This window comes from Myodes glareolus, chromosome 24 (assembly GCF_982192425.1).
Source record: "Myodes glareolus chromosome 24, mMyoGla1.1, whole genome shotgun sequence".
Classification (NCBI taxonomy): domain Eukaryota; kingdom Metazoa; phylum Chordata; class Mammalia; order Rodentia; family Cricetidae; genus Myodes; species Myodes glareolus.
This window is the reverse complement of record NC_142049.1, coordinates 15237578-15261628: the sequence shown is the minus strand read 5'-3', so window position 1 is coordinate 15261628 and position 24051 is coordinate 15237578. Positions and strand designations below refer to the sequence as shown.

Here is a 24051-nt window from a genome sequence, read left to right as displayed (position 1 = left end):
TCAGTATTTTCTTATCTCTTCCTCCAGACCTGATGTTCTAGTTAGAACAATTGCATAGCAACCTACCCACCCCCTGCCCCTTTGCTATATAATGCTCCTGAGAAAAAATAAAATTTGCAGCTTGATCTGAATACAGACTTGCTGTCCTTTTCCTCATGTCGCTCATCCTTTCATTTCTCCTCTCCAGGGTTCCGGGCTCTTGGTCTGTGTCCTGCTGATTGGGACAAAGAAATAAACCTTGGTTTTGCATTCTGAACTTGACTGGATTCCGGTGGTCTCTCTGGGGTTCTCAACTTGGGCACAACAAAACAATTTCAAAAATGAAAATTTGTATGTTTTCAGCTGCATGCCATTCTGCATGATGAAGTCACACTACTCTGCTGCCTCACTGGGACAGGACTCAACCGAGGAACAAACGGAAAGGTGTGAAAGCCTTTATCAAAACAGTTGTTAGCTAGTGGTAGTGCACGCTTTTAATCCCAGCACCCCGGAAGCTGTGAGTGTCTGTGAGTTTCTGTGAGTTCAAGGCCACTCTGGTCTAGCACCCCTGAAGCTGTGAGTTTCTGTGAGTTTCTGTGAGTTCAAGGCCACTCTGGTCTATACAAAAGACCAGATAAGCAGCAAAGGAGGGAGCAAAGCCATTACAAAAACTAAAATTGTAAGACGGAGTCAGTCCTGGTGGCACACACCTTTGATCCCCAGAGGTGGGCAGATCCTCTGTGGGTTTGAGGCCATCCTGGTCTACATTCAGAGTTCTAGGAGAGCCAGGGCTATGTAGAGAGAACCTAAATTTAAAAAAAAGAGAGAGAGAGAGAGAAAGAAAGATAATACCAGAAAGTTTAAGTTGCCAAGCAACTTCTTTGAGACATCAACAGCACAAATATCAACTGGAGCCAGAGAGGCGGTTTAGTTAGTTAGGACACTTGGCACCAAGCCCAATGACCTGAGTTCCGAGAACCTATATGATGGAGAGAGAACAGAATAAATATTTATGAACTTGATTTAGGAAAAAAAAGCAAAAGTGTATAAGATCACATATGAGAGAGGGAAGAGCAACGTACAGAATTTTTGTTGGTTTTTAAGGCAAAGTTGTTGCTATTTCACCGGCTAGTCGGGAACTCATGGACTCCAGGAATCCTCACATTTCACCCTCTGGAGTAGCTGGCTAACGGTCTGAAACCTGATTATAAATGGATGCTTTCCAAGAAAAATATCAGAATCCCCGAAAAGTAGAGGTTGAGTAATGCCATTGTCATAGAGGTGGTTTTAAATCTGCACTGTAATGCACCTGTCAGGTTTCGAGACAGTCTCACACCGAGTTATCTGTCCGAACTTAAAAGAAAAGGCAACTCTAAAGTCTCTTTGGTTTTTCAGGTCAAAGAACAATGGGAAGTGCTCCTTTCTACCACTCTGAAGGCAGCGGGATCTGAGAGTGGGGCCTAGAAATGTGGACCCAAAGTACTACTCAATAGCCAGCTTTATCCAGCACATCAGACGACGATTCATGCTTTGAGGGTTAAGAAAAGTCACAAGAGAAAGATGTTCAACCACAGGGACAAGTCACGTGGCAAACACATGTTTTTCCATAGAGACATCTGAATGTTTTTCCATAGAGACAGTGGAAGTCAACTGGCTCCTATCTGCTACACCTGGGTGGAGCATGAAACCACACCCCCAAGAACAACTCGGTGTTGTGAAGAAACTGAGGTCACAAGACCTCTGATTTTCTTGGTGTTTTCTCACAAGCACTCAGAATTCTCAGAGAGCTCCATTCTTGGACTGTGTTCCAACACTCCCCAATTTGAGGAATCTGATGTAACTTTAAATACCAGCACTTAATTAATACAGTAGAGCCAGGAGCATACACATCAGCCTCACTCTGAGCAGATCCTACATATCGGGACACAGACTCTAGTGGTGTCCCCAAAAGAATATCACATTTTGACCTAAGAGTCATTTGCAAAGACTTTATTAGTATTTTAATCAAAATGCCTCGATAATTTGCAATAGAACATCATCTTTAAAACACTGAAATTTCCCAGCAAAGACAAAATCTCCACCTACTCAATTACTGCCATTCAACAGTAGTTTCTATTTGTCTTAAACCTCTATAACTTTTGTTCAGTTTATTTGTAGGTATTTTGTATTAGCACATCTGGATGGGTTCCTCTTTAATTAAATAACTACGTTTATATGTGGATTTGTGTACACATGTGCCTTTTTTCTTGTTGTTGTTGTTGGTTTGGTTTGGTTTTCTGACACAGGGTTTCTCTGTAGTTTTGGAGCCCGTCCTGGAACTCACTCTGTAGACCAGGCTGGCCTTGAATTCACAGAGAGAGATCTGTCTGCCTCCCAAGGGCTGGTATTAAAGGAGTGTGCTATTATGCCCAGAATGTTACATCTTCTTAAATGAGTAAGAAAAATTAAGTGGGTTTGAATCAAACTGGTAACAAATTAACATTTTGCTTCTGGTTTTGTGTATAGAATCCAAACACCTTGAACTGCATGTAAAACCCTTTCTTCTTTAAACCTGAATTCACAGACCAATTCTTGTTTCCTTATCTTGTTCCTTTTGCTTCAAATTCTGGCCCCAAACTTCAAGGATCGAGAGGAACTTCGTTTGAATTCACTCCTACAACCAGTTTTGGTTTGCATATTCCTGGAGAACTCTGACAACTTACTGGGGTAGCTAGTGCTGCCTCCGGAGCTGATGTCTCACAGTGTGAACTTCTGGAAATAAGGCCACACTGCACATGTGTAATACTGGAACACGATGGGTTTTCCATCCAGTAGGATTGGTGTCCTTATAAGACACAGAAACAAAGAGAACTAGGGAGAGCACCGTTTGACAACAGAACGGAGCGATGTTGCTCCAAAACACTGTACACGCATGATTCTAGCAACCACCGGAAACTAAGAAAAAGCATAGAACTCTATTCAAAACGACAGAGGAAGCCTGGCTCTACCCAGGCGCAAATGTCCCATAAGTCTGTTGTTTAAGCTTCTCAGCATTTGAGGTCTTCTTGGGGCCGTCCCACAGGAAACTAAGCCAAAAATTATTTTATTTGTCATCTAAAGACTCAAAATTACCACGTCCCTGAACAAGGAAGGCCAGGGTGCTCTCCGTCCCTTCCTCGGTGAAGATGCAGGGACTTGCAACCACGGGAAGAAAAAAAGGCTACCTAGAAGATGCCCTACTGAGGTGCAGTGCAGGCAGCGCCGGATAAGCAGGATGGCAAGACTGAACACGAAGAAGCTTAACAGCCTGGGCTGGGTGGCGCAAGGCCGCAAGGAGGGTCGCCGGGGCGGGGCGGGAGGTTGCAGCCCCAGAGATGGCAACTGCAAGGGGAGCAGAGAGTAACACCCTGAAGCCATGAAGCCTCTCTCCAACATCCAACCAGAAACCACAAGTCTGTCCGAGAGTTTCGGTGCCCTGTGGCAAAGCAGCAAGACTGTGATTGGCGGCGATGCTGCGTGAGGCGGGACTTCTTCTCCACGCCCCGAGACCGGAAGTGGGTTGATTTTTCCACCGGAAGGAAAGAGAAGTTGCGACCGGGAGCCAGGCACCTGATGCTGGTGGGTTTTGTCGCGTGAAGTTGGGCTAGTGTCTGTTGCCGTAGGCGTCCTTGGGGTCCCAGTAGGTTGACTGTCGTCAGAGGAATGGGAGTAGAAGAGATGGGTAAGCTACCCGGGCGTCGGTCCTACTTCTCTCTGCTTTTGTTTTCTCCATCTCTTTTGAAAGAGCGGGACTGCGGTGGTGGGTAGATGTGCAAGAAGAAATACGTGCTCACACAGACTGAAGTTTAGTTAAGCACACACACATGCATACACACGTACATATTCACATTCACAGAGCTGATGAATATCGGCTCTACAAATTCCGAATCGATGACTCTTGTTTGAGGAATCACCTGTGGCAGGAATTTGAAGCGCATGCGCGCGCGCACACGGAGTTGGTGATTTTTAAGCTTCTTGAATGTCAACAAAGTCATTTGATGTTAGAAGTGGAACGAAGACGTCTTGATAATACATCATCTTTCAGCTTCTACTGAAGAGCAGGAAGGAGACTGGTGGGAAGTCGCACGGTGTGAAGGATGGAGTCACGACCAACATCTCATTCCATTTCCAGCTTACAATTCTTGTAGTCTATGCAGATTGTTTTTCAGTTGCTTTAAGATGGTGTGGGTGTCTGGGTAGGAGCTTGGAGACGTGAAGGAATGAAGAGAGTGGTGAGGTGCATCTAGATACTAGTTTAATGGCTCAGTAGTGAAGAACATTTGTGGCTCTTGGCAGAGGATCAGGATTTGATTTCCCAGCACCCACATCGTGTTGCTCACAATGAATGACTTTATTATGTAGGTAAATGGTTACCGTTGAATTGTGACATGGGTAGAAGTATCACCTGAAAATGTCATAATATCCACAGTATTGCATCTCTAGACGCTGTATAATTCTAGACACAAGAATACAAATGGGCTTACATTTTGTATTTTCTTTAAAAATCCTGTTGCCTGTCGTTCCTGCTAGGAATTTTAAGGACATGGCTCAGACCTATTTCTAGAGACTTACCAGTTCACTGAGTTGGGATGTGGACCAACAACAGGCAGTTCTCATTTCTGCTCATTCTGTTGGCCAGTTAGCTGTCTCTTACCTTCTGCCAGTAACCAGCTGTCTGTTGCTGTTCCACTGACACGTCCCTTCTCTCTTTAAATGCTCATGAATTTCTAATTGATAATTAACTGTACAAAAACACCTATTACTGACTGCAGTCGTTATGTAAGTAGGTAAAGTTGCTTATATTGGCCTGAGGATGTAGCTCTGGTAAGGTGGGTACCTTGTGTGGACAAGACCCTGGGCTTGATTCCAGGCATGAAAGGTGGGGAGGAGGGGAGAACAAGGACTTTGTTCTCTGTAGTAAACTAGGAGATAGCCATACTGTTGTGCGGTGCTCAAAATGTATGGCAGGTAGTTAAACTTGGTGGGGATCAGGAGCAACTTGGACACACTGGTCTCCAGGGATTATGAATCAAATTTATGACTCAGAGAATTTAAAATAGCAGATCATAGCTCTCTGGGCTATTTTAGGAATAGTTAAAACTATACCAAGTATTGAATGTGAGTGTTGGAGTTTTCTTAGTAACGGAAGTGGGGGAGTCATTGTACACCACATCCACCCCACCCTCGGCTCTTCTACACTCCTGCTGTGCAAATTAGAAGTCACCACAGTTACTAATGGGACTATGTCAAGCCCCTAGGTGTATTCGGGCAGAAGAGAACTATTGGCCTATGTTTTTAACCTCATTCCACAGCCCCCAGGAACATACACTTGACAGCTCTTTGATTTCTGATGAGAAAGCTTTACCGTCGATATGTAAGATAATTGATGTCTTCTTTCTCTCTTCAGGTATGAGTTCCCTGAATGCAGAGAGCAGTTGTTCTCATGCTCTGAGCATTGAGAGATTACGCAGCCACAACCATGCCTTTGATATGCATAATTCAAGGGGAGCAGACACAAGCCAGTGGTTGCAGTATCCTCGCTCCAGTGTTCTGTAAACGGTGAGTGTGTGTCCTGTAACTGGAGAGAGGTGGGAATTAGGCTGTGCATCCCAGAAGTGATTCTGAGCCATGCGAGCATTAGGAGAACGGAGAGGACCAGGTCCACTCTAGGTATCTAGGAATCAGTTGATGGTTTATAAAGTATAAATGGCAAAAGGACAGTATTGAGTATCTTTTGACTTTTGCAGAATGCTGTCTATCCTTTTGGGTATTGCTTCTTGTTTCTTCCTTCTCACTTGCTACTTCTCCCCGCTTCAGATTAATGTTTGGGATATGGAAGGAAGTAGAGTAGGTGGCAAAATGAGGGGCAGGCCGTTTCTAAACAGCATGTTCCTGTTAAATAAGAAAACTGGGAAGCTCGAGTTTTGTTGGCTGGGAGCTTTCCCAGGGGGTGTGTTACATCACTGTCTCCAGACCAGTCTGTTTACACCTCTTAAGATTCCCTTTGGGGAAAAGATCCAAATGTAGGCTCGGAGATGGTGAGGGGGCAGATTCGGGTTCTAGTTCATACTGTGGAAGTATTTTGGCTTCGTCACTGCATGTTGTTTGAATCAACTGTAACCTGTTTAATTCTAAAAACTCAAATAAATGGAGGTTTTAGTCTACCAAGTTTGACTAAGTGAAAACATCAGAGAAACCAGATTCTGTCAGAGTCGAGAATAGGAAGAACAGTAGTCCAGCTGTGAGTTGAGTCTCGTTTTTTTCCAGGATTGTTGGCGGCAGCTCACAGTGATGTGATGGGCCACAGTGAACAAGAACCGTGCAGCATCAGCTCTGTTGAGTGGCCATGGTACCAGGTCATAGGTACCTCCTTGCTAATGACAGATGCTAACTGGCAAACGGTTGCCTTTATTTAGCTCTGTTAGCCACTGGCAGTAAGGGAAGTTTGTCTGCAATGTTCAGATCTCTTTTTTTTTATATTAATTTATTATGTATACAATATTCTGTTTATGTGTGTATGCCTTCAGGCCAGAAGAGGGCACCAGACCCCATTACAGATGGCTGTGAGCCACCATATGATTGCTGGGAATTGAACTCAGGATCTTTGGAAGAGCAGGCAATGCTCTTAACCTCTGAGTCATCTCTCTAGCCCCTGTTCAGATCTCTTAAAGCCTAAAGTTATGAATTATCTTTTCTTTAATATCTAGGCATTTTGCTGGGTGGTGGTGGCGCATGCCTTTAATCTCAGCACTCAGGAAGCAAAGGCAGGTGGATCTCTGTGAGTTTGAAACCAGCCTGGTCTACAAGAGCTAGTTGCAGGACAGGCTCCAAAGCTACAGAGAAACTCTGTCTCGAAAAACCAAAAAAAAAAAAAAAAAAAAAAGACATTTTAAGAATAGTGGTTTAAGAACAGGTTTGTAGTCCAGATTAGCCTTAAACTTAAACAGTCCTACTTGAGCCTCCTCAGTGCTGAGATTACAGAGGTGAGCCACTATGCCTCGCTTTTAGTTTAATTTCTTCAAATAGGGTCTCATGAAGCCCAGGCTTTGCTATGTAGCTGAGGATGACCTTGAACTTCTGATCCTAGTGCCACTACCTTCCAAGTTCTGAGGTTACAGGCATTCCCAGCTAAAGAATAATAATGCCTTAAATGGTAGATTTAATCATATTGTTCTGGAGACTAAGGAAACAGAGTCCTTGAAGTCAAGCTGACCCTGCCTTTAGCCTCCTAAATGAAAAGGTAGATAGAACAGGTCTTGTTTGCAAAATAAATTCAAGACCTACTTATCTACCAACAGTCATTCCCTACTTTCTGCAGCCTTACCACAGGAAAGAGTTGGCGGGAACGGATAGATGAGAGCAGTGGGGAGAACCATAGTGAACACAGTCTCCCTCTACTAGTGATAGGAAGGGGCCTGGAGCTCACACGGGGGCTTTTAGAAAGCTGAGAGACGTTTCCTATAGTGCAGGCTCTAAGAATCCAAAAACGGTGGTATCACCCACAGAGTGCCACACCAGGGTGAACTGTGCTGTGCACAGCCTCTGGTAAGTGAGTCACGTCGGGCGGCGGCTTTACCAGATTTGAGGGTGAGAAGTTGAAAATGCCAACTGCCAAGAAACTGGTTCTGTTTTGTACTGACAGCCAAGTACATGCTACAGAAATATTTTATTACACATGTTTAATTGATTGCCATCGTTCAAGCCAGCAGGGAGACTGTTACTTATTTTTACTTTGTTGTGTGGGACGGGGTGAGGAGGGGTTTCTGTGCTGTGGTACACACATGAAGTTTACAGGACAACTTGCAGATTCTTTCTTCATCACATGGGCTCTGGGGGTTGAACTCAGATCATCGGGTTTGGCACCAAACCTTACCTGCTGAGCCATCTCACCAGCCTCAGGAGTCTGTCACACACAGCACTTTTTGCCATTCACAGTGGCTCGTGTGAGAAGCTGAGCCAGGAGGCTTGCTTCACATGCAAGGTCAGCTTGAGCTGCCTAGTGAGACACTGTCTCAAACAACCAAAACCAAACCACTACCATCAATGACAACAAACAACAACAATAATAATAATTCTGTAAATAAAACTGTTTAATTTGGTGTTTAATTTCACCAAAAGTCAGTAGTGTTTTATATCCCACATTCCTAACTACTTGTTCATTCTGCTGCTAAAGATGATACGTTCGGATAGTCTGGCTACTAAATGCTTGCCAGTCGTGTCCCCTGCCCCCACGGTCCTGTGAAGGCTTTACAGACTCGTTCCCCTTGCTCAGGTAGGGTCCAGCACGTGTGTGATGGGAATTACACAGCAAGTCGGGGAAAGCTGGGAGAAGAACAGGTGAAGTTTGGTGTATCTGCCCAGTTCAGGGGTCGTGGTCTTAGCGGTCTTTTTTTAAAAAATGCTTTTCTATATTGGGTGTGGTGGCAGGAGTTCAAGGCCAGCCTGGTCTAAATAGCAAGTTCCAAGCCCCCAGGGTTACATAATGAGATCGTCTCAAAGAAACGTTCAAACACACACACAAAAATTTTTTTTTTAATGTTTTTCTGTTTTGTTTTTTTAATAGATTTATCAGAAGGCTGAACATGGACATGAGGTAAGCCCTGCCCTTGGTCAAAATTTAGTTTCCTCAGCTTCTGCATGGGATTGTAAGGACTTGGAATATATCACAAAATCTAGCAGATTTTCTCTTTATTTTTGGATCAATCTTTTCCTCTTGAAGAAGATGACATTCTTAGCCGGGTGGTGATAGCGCACGCCTTTAATCCCAGTACTCGGGAGGCAGAGGCCGGTGGATATCTGTGAGTTTGAGGCCAGTCTGGTCTGCAAGAGCTAGCTCCAGGACAGGCTCCAAAGCTACAGAGAAACCCTGTCTCGAAAAACAAAACAAACAAACAAAAAACAAACAAAAAAGATAATGACATTCTTAAACAAAGGTTCCTTATAGTTAGTAACTGATTCTTGAAGTTGGCTGACCTCTAGTTTAAGTAAATTTTAAATGTCAAATATCTAGATATCTTGTTAAATTAAAAGAGTTTTAAAATCTTAACAGGTGTCATGTTTTTGTTATTTGCCCGTGTTTGTAGTCTTTGTGACACATTCCAGGGGTCCCACTGGAACTCTGAAGCCAAACTGGCCACGTCTGTGGTCCACATTTCCCATTCAGTGGTTTCTATTTCAGTAGAGAATACCGTTCACTATACACATGTGTATTTCAGTAACGTTTCAGCCAGTTCTGTGTAAGGTAAGAGGCCAGGTTGGCAGAGCAGGAGTGAGTGTGTGTGTGTGTGTGTGTGCTCGCGCGCACACGTGTGTGACAGGGAGAGGGAGACAGGGACACACACAGAGAAGCTGTTAAACTCTCTGGGCAAGTGATAGCCAGGATTCTCAGCTGCTGCTCACACTAGTACAGTCTGCAAGGAGATGAGAGCTGTTACCATGCTAGAATTGAAGTGTGCTTGGAAACAAAGTTGTAAAGAGAAGGACAGTTCCCTTCAACTCAACCCTGGGTGGTCAGAGTAGGGCTTGCTTGTGTGGGGTGGCATTGAAGAACATGGCACTAACACGGTCTCCTGTTTTACAAGAGGAGTTCTTGCTCTGCAGCTGGAGTCCCGAGCTAGACTGTGACATGTGAAAGTATTGGGAATGTGGATGGGGAGCCAGGTCCACAGTCCCTGAATGACCCTTGAGAGCTGCTGGCCAGAGCGTGTTCTTCTCACGAGGACCCAGCTTTGACTTTGAAACACCATAACTACCGTATGTCATTTGTTACTTGACACTTGGCTTTGTTGTGATGCCTCACATCCCGACGAGACAAACACGACTTTCTCTTGGTTTGAAGGGAAACCGGTATATAAGGTTTTAGGCAGAGTAGGTACAAAATAGCAGTCAGATGGTTTCCAATCTGGCTGCTTACATTTTGTGACAATACCTAGAATGAACCATCACTAATGTTCTTCCTCGTAACTCCACTCATCCCTGGCCCCTTCCTCTGCACACAGGGAAAGCACCCCATTCACAACGTGTGTGTGTGTGTGTGTGTGTGTGTGTGTGTGTGTGTGTGTGAGAAATGTTCCCCTGAGCCGCAGGTGCCCTCCGTTCCTTCACGCTAGCTCATGAGGTTTTCTTCCTGCCCTGGGTGCTTTGCTATAGTTGAAGGAGGCCTGCCGGCTTTACCACCAAGAGCAGCATGAGGCCAAAGAACAGTGGTTAGATGAAAGTGCTTGTTTACACATATTGGTAAACAATTGGTAAACAAGATTGTGTTATAACAAGGCACACACCGTCCTACCTTTAGTCATCCTAGAGGTAATCTCAGAACTAGAGTGGGGTCAGACCACCACGCAGGAGAAGACAGGGCATTACAGAACATGGACACTGGGAGGAACCTGCCATGCTGCTACCCGCTTTCGTTATGAGACGCAGGGATGGATGGCTGTTTCAGTCACTGTTCTGCTGCTGTCCTAACACTTAAAAGTTCAGTTTCCTCTGAACTTTTTCAAGGCAGTCTCTGAACTATGACCATCTATAAAATCAAAATAAAAACAGATCACATACTTCCTTCCAGCATTCAGTGGCACAGAATATACATTACCATTCCAAGGGAATGAAAGGGACCAGAGTGAGGAGCTCTGGGCCAAAGCCAGACCTAAGCCCAGCAGAGCCCACTAAATTCTTCATCTACACGTCTAATGTCAAAGCATTCTTCAGAATGCTCATTCAGCCCCCACTTTGGCAGCCATGACAGGCTGCAGAAAAGACCCAGCAAGATGTGCTAAGCCCCTGACCTTACCTGACCTTCTCCTAATTACTGCCAGATATCCTGTAGTAAGGAACCAATCAGAAGTAAGCTGGCAGGCTCTGGACAGGCTTTACTGATAATGGTGACCGCAGGAACTGCCCCCTGGATGGCCTCCAGGAACAACAATCTTTCCACAGCTGCAGCTGACCAATCAGCCCAGGACAGGTTCCCCCAGCCTAAGGTGTGCCAATCCAGAGACTTGAAGACCCGCGGGCCTTCCCCCTTGCTGTGCTCCTAGTAAATGCCCTCCCTGCCCCACTGTGGCTCTGGGGTCCTGCCTACTCCACCAGCTGTGTCGGATGGACCTGAGTTAGCTTGTAATTAAAAGGACTCTTTTGCTTTTTCATCTATCTGGTCTCTTGGTTTGGGGGTCCAGACTCTGGGCACAGCGCTGTCAGTCATGCTGACTGACATACACTTCTCTCTTAGGCTGGTTCCACGCCCTGTTAGCAGCTCTCCTTGGCAGGTATCCCAGGGTTCTGGCATCTCCAACCTATTTTGGTTTCCAAGGTAATCAGGTATCAACCTTTGTAGCTTCACACTCTGTCTGGGTCTCTCTGCAGGGACACCCCAGACACACATCTGGCTTCAGGGCATTCCTTAGCTGTGGAGGGAGATTCCACAACTCCGTTTGTATTCTTGACTCTGGTGCCAGAAATGGCTAAACTGCCAAGGTCCACTGCTTGCTGGGGCTGGACGTGGCCCCCTCTTTACATTAGCATCACCCTCTTGTTTAACTATGAAGACCTTCACTGTTGTTCAGGCTTTCCTGTTAGCTGGGTGTGTTCTTGCCCTGACATCACCACTTTCAATTTAGCTTGGGGCTTTCCCTTAAATGCTTTGTCTCCTTGAACACAGGACTTGGCTCTAACAATCACTTCCTGGTGCTCCTTTTCTCCTCAAACTGTACATTTTGTGCTTTGCTTGCTCCCCTTCCTCCTTTTCGTAAAAAATCTGCATAAGAGCAGTCACCAATAGTTACACAACAGGGTCAACACCAAGCTGTCTTGAGATCTCTACTAAATCCTTAATTCAAAACTTGAGTTTAGCTTTAGGCAGATTTTTAGTGCAAGGGCAAAAAGCAGCCCCAATCTTTGCCAAAACAGCACAAGAATGGTCTCTAGGCCACTTGCTAATGTTCATCCCCTCTCGAACTTTTTGATCTGGGCCCTCACAGTTCAAATCACTCCCAACACTGTTTTCCATGCTCCTATTAAGCCCCACTTAAGTGTCCAACCGCTTTTTTATTTCAGAGTCCCAAGTTCTTCCATATTCCTCCAACGAGCAGCGTGGGCAGGCCCGTCACAGCAGCACTCCAGGCCCTGGTACCGCTTCTGTCTCAGTCACTGTTCTGCTGCTGTGACGAGACACCACGACCAAGGCAACTCTTACAAAATGTAATGGGGGCTTAACAGTTTCAGAGGCTTAGTCCATCATCATGGCAGGAAGCGTGGCAGCACTCATGGCGCTGGAGCAGTAGCTGAGAGAGAGGGACATCCTGATCCACAGGCAGACAGACAGACAGACAGACAGACTGGGCCTGGAGCAGTAGCTGAGAGAGGAGGACATCCTGATCCACAGACAGACAGACAGACAGACTGGGCCTGGAGCAGTAGCTGAGAGAGGGGGACATCCTGATCCACAGGCAGACAGACAGACAGACAGACTGGGCCTGGAGCAGTAGCTGAGAGAGGGGGACATCCTGATCCACAGACAGACAGACAGACAGACTGGGCCTGGAGCAGTAGCTGAGAGAGGGGGACATCCTGATCCACAGACAGACAGACAGACAGACTGGGCCTGGAGCAGTAGCTGAGAGAGGGGGACATCCTGATCCACAGGCAGACAGACAGACAGACAGAGCCTGGCATGGGCTTTTGAAACCTCAAAGCTCACCCCCAGTGACACACTTCTACCAGCAAGGCCACACCTCCTAATCATGCTAATCCTTCTCAAATAGTGGCACTCTGGATGGCTAAGCATTGAAACAGATGAGCCCTTCTTACTCAACCTACTACGGTGGTCTTGAGATGGGTACCCGACTTCCTTGTATTTCTGCAGGGTTTCTTGCCTTCTTGGGTCTGTTCTCAGTAAATAGTGAAACGTCACAAATGTGCAGGGGCTGCTGAGGCCTTGACCCTTACAAATTATAATTTACAAATGACTTCCTGACCCTATCCTTATGTTTATAGGCTTAGGAGACTCAAAATACTTTACATATCCACAAACAGACAAGTGCAGTTCAAGCCCACAAGAGCCCTTTGAGTTCAGAGTCTGACCCCTTCTCTGACGGCCTGGTCTGATAATGGCTCCCCAAGCATCACACAGGGAGCAGCCCCCAGGATGAGTCCATTATCAGGTGAAACAGGCCCAGCACCCCATCTACCTGACACTAGTGTGAACTGTAGCTTGTGCTGGCTGCAGGAAACTTGAATCCCAAGTTCAGCCAGCCAAGTGAGGGTGGTTGAGGGGAGGACAGAAAGACTTGAAACAACAGAATCAGAAGGACCTAAAAGAAAGTGACATGCTTTGGCGTTGAGATGCCATTGCGGATCTTTAGGCTTCCAGACTTTTCCAAAGAAAAACAGGGGTGCACGAATTGGTGGAGCTGGCAGTTGAATGTGTACAGATGTTGAGCAATGTCCACGTTGAAAAACGACAGCCTGGAGTTTTCATAGTCGAGCAGGACGCCGACCTTCTTTGGAGCAACTGTGATTCTTATGTCTGGAGTTGTCCTGTCGTGCAGAAATTCGTACCGGTGCCTGAAAATCAATGTTGATACAACAAAGCTTTGGAAACCACAAGGAGCTGCTTGCAGAGTGTTTCGTACTGACTTGATTTATACCCCTACAATTTTGTCCCTTGTAATCCCTGACTACCATGACATTTCCAAACTGCTTTTGCTAACATTTGCTAACATTTGTCGTAAAACAGTTTCGGACTTTCTTCTTGAGCAAATTCAGCACCTAAAAAGCTCTTATACAGAATCACGAACTTCCACTGCATCAGAATTGTACAGAAAGAGGAAATTTGAATCCAGTGCGTGACTCACTAGGAGTAAAGACATTTGAAACGGGAGCCCTGTGGGCATTTGTGAGAAACAGGCTTTCTCTATAACCTGAGCCAAGACTCCATGACATCCAGTTCTTAAATTTGCACCCAAGCCGGAGGCTGTGGTCACCTGGCTGTCACAGGTGAGTTCTGAGCACTGCCTGTACACTTTTTATGTAACCTGTGTACTTTGGAAAGTGGCCAAAATCAAACCGAGTCACAAGACATAGACCTCTGAAGGGCCGTGTTTTCCGCAGTGTTGATTCAGACTCCTAGATCAACACTTAAGTGTCAATGAGCTAGCCAGGTTTCATCTCCTTCACCTTCTTATGTCTTTAAACTAAGCAGCTACCAGACAGCAAACGAGTCCCTTCTCTCTACTAATGGACTCAAGACCATGAACCAAAAATATGAGTCTAATGGAGGCCTTGTCATCATCCTCTACTGGCCCCTTCTTCCTGCCCCCCCCCCAACTCCCATACCTCCCTTATCTCTTTGAATCTGACCCTTGTTCTTTCTAAAGAAGCCTTTGATCTTTATTCTTGGTTCAGATTAAATGTATGCAGAGAATTCTTATATCCCTAAAGGGGTTCTGAGGGTTAGCAGAGTCCAGTCTAAACCAAGTCTCTCCCGGGAAAGCTGCTATTCATGATGGTCAGGTTTCATCAAGCCCAAGAGTGTCAGAGGCTGCATTTCCCCACTCTTTGGTTTTTCAAGACATGGTTTCTCTGTGTAGCCCTGGCTGTCCCGGAACTCACTCTGTAGACCAGGCTGGCCTTAAACTCAGAGATCTACCTGCATCTGCCTCCTGAGTGCTGAGATTAAAGGCAGCCTATAAGAGGTGCATGGGGGCATACGTGTGTGCTTTGTTTTGCAAGTTTTCAAGTGAAGGAAGGTAGCTGCCATGGCTTTGTCAGTCCAAACATTTTGTGCATTGGCCAGGACTCCGGGACCTTTTTTTTTTCTCCATCCACACGGAACCAACCATTCATGCAGTTCTGTTTTACACAGTGCTCGGCTACAGACGCCTTGGTCACAGGAACTATCAGCCACACCGGCTGAAGGTGGAATTGGGCTTCCTCAGCAGCTGGAAGCTTGGAATGTGGGAGCGGAGCATAAATGAGAAACCACCCGGGGGTTAAGATGCACAGCGTGAGCCGTGGCTGTTGTTCCTCTTTCAGGAGTGGGTGGCAGCAGCTGGAGGACCTGTGACTTCTCTAAGCAAGCGTGTGCCTTGTTTACTCTTAGTAAATCTTGCGTCTTTGAAACCCTCCCTTTGGGTGTACAGACTGAGTTTACCTTGTGGAGGCAAATGTATGCCTCATGCACCAGGACAAGCAGTTTGCCCCCAGGTCTTCCTGTTTAGGGACATCTTCACAGGCCACACCAATCGTGTAGTCCAAGGGCTCATCTACCTCCACCTCCCAGTAATGGCGTCCTCGGACTGGAATTAGATTCCCAATGACAGCAGCACACCTGGTTTTAGAAAGCAGAAGTGTTGGGCTGGAAACAGGTGTCAGAGAGCTTGTGTAGCAGGCATAAGACTCGGGGTTCCATCAGAAGGTGGGAACATGTTTCATTTAGGGTGCCACAGGTGTAGCTAATGCTGAAGATTGAAATATTACAGCACCTGGTAATGGATGAGATGAAACCCACAGAACCGGTTCCGTTGTCTCTTAAAAATGGCTCAGGCATTTCTAGTAATGAAGGTAGATTCATTATAAGATGGAGGGCTGAAGTATCTCCACGTGCTTGAAGTTCATGACTGGCTGGCCCTTGCATTGGGTATAAAGTAAAGACAAAGGATCTCTCAGGTAACCTTCATGCTAGGGGCGTCGGGACTCCAGAGGCTGGGCTGCTGTGAAGGTGTGCTGTGTAACCTGCATTCCCCCCCAGGTCTCAGAAAAGACGGAAGGAGAGCGTCAACTCCGTGTTATCCTCTGTCCCCCTCCCCATGGTATGTGTGTGCCTGCACTCATACATGTGTGCCTGCACTCATACATGTGTGTCTGCACTCATTCATGCGTATCTGTGCGCATACATGTGTGTCTGTGCTCACATATCTGTCTGCACTCATACATGTATGTCTGTGCTCATATGTGTGTCTGCACTCATACATGTGTGTCTGCACACATACATGTCACACACACTAATAATGAGAATGATAGAAAACTTTTTTGAAAGGAATTCAGAGAGTTACCCAAAAGCAAGATCACACATTCCCACCAGTCATCAAAGCTGACCCCAGCCCTCCTCTGGGAACCGTCTCTGCCAGCTCAGAGGGACATTCTGGTGTGCAAAGTACTCAACAGAGGAAGGTTTCCAGTGCAAGTGGGGTCACATCGGAACCCCCCAAAGTATCTAGGCCTCATCTGTGCCGAGATTCCTGTGCTAGCCAAAACTTCTGCGGCCTCTAACTGGGAAGGTTTGTCCAACTGTCATCATTTTCTTCCACTCTCTAAGCCCCTGTCTGATTGTCTGAGCAAAGCTTTGGGGAGGCAGCTTCTGTCTACCTATTGCAGATGTCAGCTGTTCAGTGTGTCAAATGGAAACCATGTTCCCACCCCTCTCACCTGCCAGAGCGGAGAGGGGTATGTGCCTTTCAGATCTTCATTTTGGTTAGCAGACTCACAGACTCACAAAGGCGGGGAGCTAGCTCAGTTGGTACAGTCCTTGTCTTGTAAATATGAAGACCTGAGTTCAAGGCCCAGAGCCTGTGTGAAAAACCCGGGAGCTGCAGAGATGGCTTTGGTGTTTGAGTATTTAACCATTGTGTTTCCCAGCACCCCCGTGGCAGCTCAGAAGTCTGTAACTCCAGGTCCAGGGATCTGACACCCTGTTTTGGACTGTGTGTGACACCCTGTTTTGGACTGTGTGTGTACCAGGCACACATGCACAGACATACATGCAGTCAATCACTTGTACATACAAAATAACACAATTTGAAAAATACATAAAGTAGCTGGGCAGTGATAGCACATGCCTTTTAATCCAGCACTTGGGAGGCAGAGTCAGGCAGATTTGTGTGAGTTCTAGGACAGCCAGGGTTTCACAGAGAAACCCTGTCTTAGAAATACACACAGCTGGTATGGTGGTGTGGCAGATTCCTGGGCTCACTGACCTAGTGTACTAGCTAAGCCCCAGTCCAGTAAGAGACCACGTCTCAAAAACAAGGTGGGTGACTCCGGAGGACGCCTGAGGTTGTTGTAAGATAAATAAGCGCTTCTTTTGGTCATGGTGACAGCCGTGGAAAGCACATAGGACAGGCTCCAGCAGTGCCTTGGGTACCTCTGCCGTGTCTTTTACAGGCGTGTCTGACTCATGCTTGGGTCCTAGCAGAGGGCACGGACAGGACCTTCCTCTCCACCCTTGCACACAGCACAGCCATTTACACAGCAACAGCTACACTGGAGTTGGAGATTAAAATGGGGCTCTCTAACTCAGCTGGGCCCCTAAAGAGCCAAGACCCCAAGCAGAACCCACAAAGAAGGATAGTCAAAAAGCATTTTCTAGAATCAGGAATGGTGACTTACCACCTGTCTTCCCAGTGCTTTGGAAGCAGGGACAAAGATGAGACAAAGTGGGACTCCCCTCTGTATGCTGTGAATATGTTTTATCATCATTGGTTAATGAAGAAGCTGCTTTGGCCTGTAACAGGGCAGAGTAGAGCTGTGGCGGGGGGGTTGGACTAAACTGAATGCTGGGAGAAAGAAGGCGAAGTCAGGGAGAAGCCATGTAGCCTCCACAGGAGACAGATGCCTCTGGAACCTTTCTGGTAGGCCATGACCTTGTGGCAATGCACAAATTAATAGAGATGGCTTAATTTAAGATGTAAGAGCTAGCTAAAAATATGCACAAGCTGATAGGCCAAGCAGTGATTTAATTAATATAGTTTTGTGTGATTATTTTGGGTCTGGGTGGCTAGGAACAAACAAGCAGTCTAAACAGATTGGTGGCCAATGTGGGGCTTGAACCCATGACCCTGGGATTAGAGTCCCATATTCTACCGACTGAGCTAGCCAGGTCCGGATATACAAGCAGTCTGCCAACACATATCCACAGGAGAGTCTTTCTCAAAACAAGCTGAAAAGCCACTTAAGCAGACTCGATTGAGAGTCCACCTGCACCTCCCTGAGTACAGACAACTGTTTTCTTACACCATCTCCTTCTGCCTCTCCACCATGCTTGCTCTACAGGGAAGGCCTCTCTTAGCAAACTCCAGCTTTTCTTCATACTGCCTCATCCTGAAATCGCCTGTGGTCTGGGCTTCTCCTTGGACTGGAATAGCTGGCAGTTGTGTCTCCAGCTGCTGCTGACCATGGGCGAGCCCCTGGCTTCCTCAACAGCTCCTCTGAACTCTACTTTTGACCACCTGGACGTAGAGAGGCTGTGTTTACTGTTTAAAGCCTGGAGATGAATTCAGCCTTGGGAGTTTTTCTATCCCTTCCCTTCTGTTGTGTTTTTCTCCCTATTGTGTGGTAGCCCCTATTTTAAGCCTCTTATATCTCCTTGGAGAAAGAATGGTAGCGGTAAATAGCTCAACATAATGTACTGAGCTCTAAAAGGAGCGAGCAAGTTGGACAGACAGACGGCCCTCAGGTTTTGTGTAACTGCGAAGACAGTTTTCTGCACCCACTTAGTACTGGCCGACTTCACCACTTTGGACTAAAGCACCACAGTGTGAGGATGACGAGGCAGGTAAACCGAGGTGAGGACCAAGGCTTCTCTCCAGTCTGTGGGGGGGGAGGGGCAAAATGGTAAACACCTCTGAGCTGCAGTTAAGTTCTTCCTGCTACACCAGAAGCTAAGGACCCGGGATGCTTCCCCAACTGCCACACGTGCACTCATGAAGGGGCTGCATCCTTAGAAAACCTGACGTCATGTGTCACTTGCATCGTGATTGTGACTTCTCTTGGTTTTTCTAGAGGCTCGGAAAAATTTTCTAGAAAGGGGATCTGGTTCACCTTGACTGGGGAGGGAAAAGGGTCACCGGCGGCCACCTTATAAATATCCATAAACCTCATTAAGAAGCTACAAACGACCCACTGTGCTGTGGTCCCTTCCCTTCAGCTCTGCCATGCATGCACTTCTTTGCCCAGTGAACTCCTGCCAGGACTGCAAAGACAAGACCTAAGGCAGTGGTTCTCAACCTCAATGCTGCAGCCCCAACCATAAAATTATTTCCATTGCTACTTCATCACTGCAATTTTTGCCACTGTTATGAATCATAATGTAAATATCCAATATTCGGGATGGTCTTAGGTGACCTCTGTGAAAGGGTTGTTTGACACCCCTCCAAAGGGGTTGTGATTCACAGTTAAGGATCACTGATGTAAGAGGAACCCTTCATAGCAACAAGGGGAGTGCTTAGAGCCTGGTTTCTGCCCCTGTGCTATGTGACCTGACATCCTGGCCGTGTCCCACAGTCCCCACAGCCTGGGATCTCTGCTGCAGAGGAGTCTTGCCCTTTTCTGGGTCCCTCCCCAATAGCTGCATGCTTTTGCCATAATCCAACTTCCTGTAAAAAACAGTGGCATTAGTTAAGCTCCCTGAATGCTCCATTGGGTGGCCAGTCAGATACCTGGTAAACTGGGTCTTGCTGGGCGGCAGCTCCCTTCTGAAGGTTTTCCTCTCACTCCGAACCACTGTGAACCCGTCTTCAGAAATGGTCAGCCAGGGATGGCAGCTGTCCTTGTTCAGCTGGAAGTAGCTTCCTGTGGAGGGAGGGAACATGGAGAAGCCCCAGCCCATCATTGCAGGACTTCTCCAACATGGCCTGGAGACATTACTGAAGTACGTGGGTTTCAGAGGGACGCACAGAGGCTCGCCCCCAGCAGGTGTGAGCGACCGACAGACAGGGATGGCTGGACTTGAACCCTCAGCGCCCTGCAGAAGTTTGCACATTTTTATCTCCCTTAGTCCTCAGGGATATACCAAGACACGGGCGTTACTGTCTTCATTTTTGTAGATGAGGAAACTGAGGCACAGGTGGTCAAGAAATATGCTGGTATATGATAGAGCTGAGACTGAACTTCTCGCCTCACTGATTCTAGAGACCGGTTCTTAATTTGCAGGCTGTGAGTGTGTGTACCTGAGTAAGAATTTCTAACCTTGCCAAAGAGAGGGAATTATTTTTTTTAAGACAGGGTCTCATACTGCAGTCCAGGCTCATCTGAAACCATTCTTTCACAATCTGGCTTTGAACTTGTAGCAGTCCTCCTGCCTCAACCTATTGTATGCTGGGTGTGAGCCAAGGTTCAATCCTTTTCTGTTTAAAAAAGGAAGAAAATCAAGCTGGCTGTCCCTTCGCCCTCTGTGTCACTGCTGGTTGGTTCAGAGCAAGCATTGTTATTTCAAAACACCCCGCTTGCTTTTCCCGTCTGTGTGGCAGGAATAGGAATGTGGGTTTGTAGTCAAGGACCTCCTGCCAATGGAAATGGGGACAAGAGACACAGTGTGCTTCCGTGAAAGATCTCAGTCGAGGGAAATTTGTCCCGAACACTGGCTAGGTCTGTTTCTGCTGCTCACCTGAGGGCCACCCACTCAGCCCGCTTGAACTGAATCCAGTTCAAGCCCTATGAGGCTGGTCTCAGCAATGCGGAGCTGTAGCACTGCCCGGGGAGGGGTTATAGGGTTCTAGATGTTTCTAATGAGGTCTCTGCTCACTCAGGACTTGGACATGGGGCATGCCGGTTCTCTGGCATGATGAATGCAGATGAAGACAGATGAGAAGGGAAGTCAGCACACAGTATGGTCAAACAGAGAGGGAGGCAGGGAGAAGGCTGACTGGTGGAGACTCAGTTGGCTGCTAACTGTGGATGGGCTTGGTCTGACAGCAGGAGCAGGCAGGCGGCCATGGCTACTTGGAGATCTCGGGAATGTCGTAAAAACCCTCTTCCAAACCAGGTGTGGTGGCTCACATCTGTAATGCTCAGCCCTGTAGAGGCTGAGGCAGGAGGATCACCTTGAGTTATAGGTCGGTGTGACTACATATTGCGTCTAGACCAGCCAAACCAAAACAGTGAGATAAGAAGTATATAGGCCCCCCAGATCCAGGGGGTCGGCCTCTGGTACCTGAGGGGCATGGGGAAAAGCCTTGAGTTCTAGCACACTCTCAGCCAACCCAAGTTCTTTGGGGCTTAGGCCTTCATCTATAAACAGAGCAAGGGCTTTGATGACCCGGAAGCCCCTTCGATGCCTGATCTGCCCACAGTGTGATAGTTAGTTTTTTTCTGGTGCACTCTTGGCAGTACTGAGTCTGTAGTACAGTGGCTAATGTTGGGTCCCAAGAGTGTGTGGCTGGGGCACAGACCTGTGGTGTGCACTGTCGCTGGCTCACTCCTGGCACTGGTGCCCCCGACATTGAGGGCTCGGACGTAGATCGTGTAGCTGTGTCCAGGCTGCAGCTGGATCAGGGACTCACAGGTTGGGATGCCTACAACAGACCTGTGTACAGAAGCAGAGCGATGGTCAGCATGGGCCCAGGCACACACTGTGCTCCCTCTAACCCACAGCAGCACAGCCAGGAGTGTCGGCTCCCAGAGCAGGCTCCCACAGTTCAGTTAGCTTGCCAAGTTCCTCAACCAGGTTCCTCAAGGATCTAGCACTGTGCTCAAAGCAGTCTACTGGAACCTTGTGGAGTATGTACCCTGTGTCTGTCTCTGGCTGTTAGGGGCTGTGACCTCTGGAGGGCGGGACTGAGTACAGGAGCAACAGAACAGTCCTGGACCTATAGAAGCCTGTCAGTGTATGTCTATGACCAGACAACCTTGTTAACAACAGCTACCATGGAGGCTAATCCAGTCCATTTCAGGTGGACCGTAGGGAGTACAAGCTTGTAATAGCCCCATCTGGATTTCCGCAGCTGTCAAACTCATTTCAGCTCAGTGGACAAACAGAGTCTTCAGGATGGTGCTCATGTACAAATGTGACAGTTTACCCAGCCAAGGACAGGACGCCATGTGAGGGGCACTTCTGCATGTTCATTCAGTAGATATTAGCAAAGCATCTCTGTGCAGGTGCTATCTATATCCTGGGGAAACTGAACATTATCCCTGTTCCTGGGGAACCTGCAGTGTGTAGGGGAGGAGAGGCCTTTCTCGAGAGGCCGCCATGGTATTCATGACAAGCCTACGGTGTGCGACAGTGTTGAAGGATGGTGGTGGCTTTCAAGTTGAGTTCTGAAGAGTGACTAAAACAAGAGAGAGGGGATAGAACGTCTCCCGCACAGAGGACACATATGCAGGGGTCCTGCGGCAAGGAGAAAGTGAAGCAGGAGCTGGGGAGCGAAGGGTTGTTGGGATGGGGTGAGGGATGGAGGAAAATGGAGCCACAGATTGTGGAGAAGCTATAGCCTTCCCTTTAGAGACGGGACATGTGAGTCAGTCTGTTCTGGGAGAGTGAGCACCACTTTAGACCACCCAAGCTGCTGACCTGTCCTCTGAGGGCTCCATCACTATGGGTTGGCCCAAGGTCCCGGGTTATTATAAAAAGTGCAGGAGACCTGGATCACTGTGGTGATCAGAACCACTGGGGCCCTCCCCTGACTTATGACTGTCTTCAGAAGTAGAGAACAAAGGTCAGCTTTGATGTGGCTATAGGCACATAGATCCTGGCAGGAACAGATAAATAGGACTCATGTTAGATTCCATAGCTGTCAATCATTCCCGGCCGGCGATGCTTAGCCTCCACAGATTGAAGGAAAATGCCAAAGATCTGCGTGGGGTAGCCAGGGGACTCCAGGCATTTGAGCTCGAGAGCAGTGCAAACAAAGGGCTTCTCATTTTCTTATTAAAGCAAGCAAAACACGAGGTGACGTTTACAGTCCACTTAAGCAAATACAAGCACAGCAAGGGAATACACCTGAAGTTGAGTCTTTTCGTCTTTGGTCATGTGCAAAGAGCCAAGAATATTCTTCCCAGGCCTTTGCCTTTCCCACAGAGATAATGTGGACATGCTTCATGTCCTTGTTTTCAGGTCTGTTTGCTCATCACTGTTTATGCAATTCTTTATAGACAGTCCTCCATGGGAAGCATTCTGCATTCTGCCCCATACGCAGTAAGTTCACACTTTCTTACATAGGCTCCCATACAAGGCCAGCATTAGAATTTACCTCTCTTTCTGAGTGATTATGGAAGAGGGGTGGATTGAGAGGGGGCATAGAGGAAGAGAGGGAGGGAGTAAGAGGAGAGAAGAAGGGGAGGCTGAGGCTAGGCTGTTAAATAAATAAATAAATACTTTGCTTTCCTAAAAGCTGTCCTGGACCCTTCTCCATTCTCTTGATGCAGCTCAGTGCTGCTCTCCAGAGCAGAGCCCCGCTAGACTCCACGCCAGGGGCTGGGCTGCCCAGCTGGATAATTCCCTGATCTGCAAGCTTCAGAATGGCCTGGTTATAAGCCAGAAGCAGCCAGACTTCCTCTGTGGTGCCTTGCCATTGTTTCTTGGGACCCGTCGACCCTGGTGGCCACCATGTCCTGTCCTCGTGGACATGGGAAGGCCTCGCGTTCTCCAGACAGCCTTCTGTAACATTTGTACTTTGTACATTGAGTCTCCTTTGTCGTTCCTGTGCCCTTCTTCCTCGTGCCTACTCAGTCACTTTAATCCCCGTCCTGCTCCGTGTCCAGCCCACCCCTGTCCCCAAGGTCATGTCCTGAAGCCCTTCTCACCCCAAAACGTCTGGCTCACTCCTGCCCTTCTCAGGCTCCTATCCTGGACTCGGTTTAAACATCTATCAAAAAAGCGGGCCCCACTCTGCTAGCGCTCTCTCCATTATACTTCTTTCTCGGAACTGTGTGTCTTACACATAGCTCATTGGTTTGCTTGTACTTATTTTCCTCCCGTGCCATTTAAATAACTTAGGGTTCTGTTCACATGAGACACAATCACTCCTGTCAGCACTGATCTATTCCCGAGAGGATGTTGAACACCAAAGACATTCCACTTGGAGCTTGTTTTCTTCATGGCAAAACTGACCTTTTGGGGAAAAAAAAAAAGCCCATGCCTTGACCACTGACAAAGTGCACAGTGTCCAGATCGGACAAGCAGGATACATTAAAAAAAAAAAAAAAAAAAAGACTGTCAAACCTTGCCAAGACAGGGTGAGATAGTTTTAAAATTTTTTCCTGCCTCTAGAAATGATCTGTCAGTTACTCTAGACCTTATCCAAAAATTGGTTGCTTCAACATTGCAAATAAAACTCTGGGTGA

At 47.2% G+C, this 24051-nt stretch overlaps 1 protein-coding gene, 1 long non-coding RNA gene and 1 other non-coding gene across 6 annotated transcripts in view; 2 read left to right on the top strand and 1 right to left on the bottom strand.

Moving 5' to 3' along the window:
- The first annotated feature begins 3542 nt into the window (after positions 1–3542).
- LOC125401055 (uncharacterized) overlaps positions 3543–24051 on the top strand; it is a 43018-nt gene continuing 22509 nt past the window's right edge. Inside the window, exons 1-3 of one of the 2 annotated variants that reach the window (XR_015736430.1) lie at positions 3543–3679; positions 5405–5556; positions 8561–8590. This is a non-coding gene — a long non-coding RNA (uncharacterized LOC125401055). Of the gene's footprint in view, positions 3680–5404; positions 5557–8560; positions 9044–24051 lie in introns of those variants that run through there. The other variant, XR_007232204.3, reaches the window with a different exon arrangement.
- LOC125401136 (small Cajal body-specific RNA 15) lies at positions 7171–7297 on the top strand. Its single transcript, XR_007232220.2, has one exon.
- The window catches only part of Fsd2 (fibronectin type III and SPRY domain containing 2), a 34118-nt gene continuing 22086 nt past the window's right edge, over positions 12020–24051 (bottom strand). Inside the window, exons 10-13 of one of the 3 annotated variants that reach the window (XM_087901601.1) lie at positions 21159–21292; positions 19428–19560; positions 15146–15322; positions 12020–13557 (exon numbers count right to left, since the gene is read on the bottom strand). In XM_087901601.1, the coding sequence (XP_087757727.1) occupies positions 13305–13557; positions 15146–15322; positions 19428–19560; positions 21159–21292 (697 nt within the window). In that variant the 3' untranslated portion in view covers positions 12020–13304. Of the gene's footprint in view, positions 13558–15145; positions 15323–17706; positions 18580–19427; positions 19561–21158; positions 21293–24051 lie in introns of those variants that run through there. The other 2 variants (XM_087901602.1, XM_087901603.1) reach the window with 2 other exon arrangements.